General features: G+C 34.4%; 1 protein-coding gene across 6 annotated transcripts in view; it reads left to right on the top strand.

The window, feature by feature from the left end:
- Positions 1-2,500, top strand: part of EBF3 (EBF transcription factor 3) — a 130,442-nt gene that overhangs the window by 112,956 nt on the left and 14,986 nt on the right. For all 6 annotated transcript variants that reach the window (XM_039482492.1, XM_039482494.1, XM_039482491.1 and 3 more), the window contains exon 11: positions 883-971. In XM_039482492.1, coding sequence (XP_039338426.1) covers positions 883-971 — 89 coding nt within the window. The remainder of the gene's footprint in view (positions 1-882; positions 972-2,500) is intronic.

The following is a 2,500-nucleotide window of genomic DNA, read 5'->3' as shown; positions in this document are numbered from 1 at the left end:
TGATTTATGTAGCGCCATGCACCATGGAGTTACTCTACTGAAAACGATATCTACATCAAGAAGTAATATACTCTAATAAGTATTTTCATCTTAACTCTAGTCCTTGGGCCTCCAGGCTCAGTTTTTGTTTGAGTCAGGCAGAGCTATAATAAAGCCCTATGACTCCTTATAAAGCTTGTTAAACACAATGTGTGCAGTCTAACTGAGTCAGGATCATGATTCATGCACTGTACACAGCAGCATGTGCTGTTGATTTATGACCAAGCACAGTTCATAGTCAAAATTACAATTTGAGGGATAAAAAGATTAATTACTATTTGTGGCCTGCAATTTCATGAGGCTAGTGGATTGCAGCTGTAGAATGATAGTGCTCTACATCAGTTTGTAGTCAGCCATTCACAGATTATTAAAGCTTTGCAAGATTAAGTGCTCCTCCTGCCTGGTTTGTGCTCAGGCAATATGCTAGACAAAAAAGGACCACAGGGATAAATCTGAAGCTAGCAATAGCTGGACATATGTCATAATTGCCAGTTTCCCATAAATCCATGGCCAGTATAGAAACCAGTCCATGATGCAGACATCATATCATGACTGCAGTGATTGCTATATATGGCCTCAAGACCTGTAACTTTGTTACTGCACTACCATTTTAGCAATATATTGGGAAATCCTTTGACTTTTTCCCCCAGTCTAATTATAGATAGAAATAATCATTGCTTTTGTGTACAAAAAAAATCTATTCTTTGGGATAGATCTTAAAAATTGGGGTTGTTGGTGTGATGGGATTTAGGAAAGAGAATTACACACTTCTTTGTAAATTTGTTGTTATCTATATCTACAGATAGTGATTAAACTGACTAAACAATTCTGTTTATGTTTTAGCCCTTAATGAACCAACCATAGATTATGGCTTTCAAAGGTTACAGAAAGTTATTCCACGACATCCAGGTGATCCCGAAAGGTTACCAAAGGTTAGTAAAGTATCAAGGATATCAATTTATCCCCTGTGCCTTAATTTATTACAACTATCTAAGTGGTGTAAGGTACTATTTATGATTAGCAAAGTAGCATTGTATAAGAAATAGTCTCTCTCTTCTCTCTCTCTTCACACACACACACACACACACACACAATTGCTATAACTACAGGCACATGACACTTTATTCAAAAACTCGAATAACTAATTTTTAAGCTTGGTATATGTTTCATGTCACCTCTTTGCCATCAAGATAATCAACAATTTCTGAGTTCATATTTAATCTCTGCAGGACAGTATTTTTCAAGAAAGGAAGGAATGGATTTTCTGATACAAATATTTTGGATTCTACAAGAGGGACATAAACTTCCTGCGTAATGAAATAGTTCAATTAAACATTTTCCACTCCAGTAGCTTGTAGTGATTTCAATCTAAGCAGCCCCACTCTGATCTGTGATTATTTGACTCTTGTTTTCCTTTCATTTTCTAAAGCTCGATTCAGTTTAATCTTTTGTTTACAAAGCTTTTGTTATAAGTCCCTGACTTAGCAGGCTAACAAATGAAGTCCACATATTAATATCTAGAGGGACTTTTCATTTAAATTCAACAAAGACAAAAGCTGCCTGTGTTGTTTATGCACATGACACATATCACAGAAATTTCATTTTGATGTAAAACATTAAAGATAAGTCATGCTTATAATTTTTCCTTTTCTTTGATAATTTTTTTTCTTTTTTTCTTTTTGTGCAATGTCTGATTTTCAAGGCAAACTTGAAAATACAAATGAAAAATGAAGTCATAACATTATGACTGATTATTTTATATTCTATTCCTGTGTGCACCAAGTCTTGACCACCTCTGAGTTTTATTAACACAATAAAACCTTTTTAGACATTACCTTTTAATGCTCAGCATGAACATAAGCAATATCATTAGGTTTCTCTTTTAATTTGTGAACATGCTAGCAACTCATATCAGATATTCACTGTTAGAATAATTGGAGACACACTGAAAGATTTTTCAAATGCAGGGCATTTCACTTAGGGGTTTTTGTTCCTGAGGGCTGAGTTCCAACAGAACAAGTTTTACCTCAAGAAGAACTAGAGCCATCAATTTCATTACCCATAGGGCTTTTGCTTCAAGCATTTCAATCTCTGGATTGATATATGTATTAATGATATCATTGCTTCTTAGCCTCCCATATAGGAATGTTGTTCTAGCACTCAATTTAAAAGGAAATGCAAATGTGTGAACATTTCCAATAGAAACATTATGAAAGCAAATGTGATACACTACTGTGATTGTAAGAACAGAACTTTTAATCTTTTATAAATATTGGAATATTTGGAATGGGGAGCAGATTTTAGAAAGAGGTACATCAGAAGGCCTCTTTCCTACAAAGGCTTAAACACGTCTAATTTTACAAATGTGGATAGTCCCATTAAAATAACAGAATGACATGGGTACATAAAATTAAGCATGTGCATATGTATTTGCAGATGGAGTCTTAGACATGTTACATCC

This window comes from Mauremys reevesii, linkage group 7 (genome assembly GCF_016161935.1).
Source record: "Mauremys reevesii isolate NIE-2019 linkage group 7, ASM1616193v1, whole genome shotgun sequence".
In the NCBI taxonomy this organism is placed as follows: Eukaryota; Metazoa; Chordata; order Testudines; family Geoemydidae; genus Mauremys; species Mauremys reevesii.
Note: the sequence above shows the minus strand (reverse complement) of the source record. Positions and strands in the feature narration are given on the sequence as shown.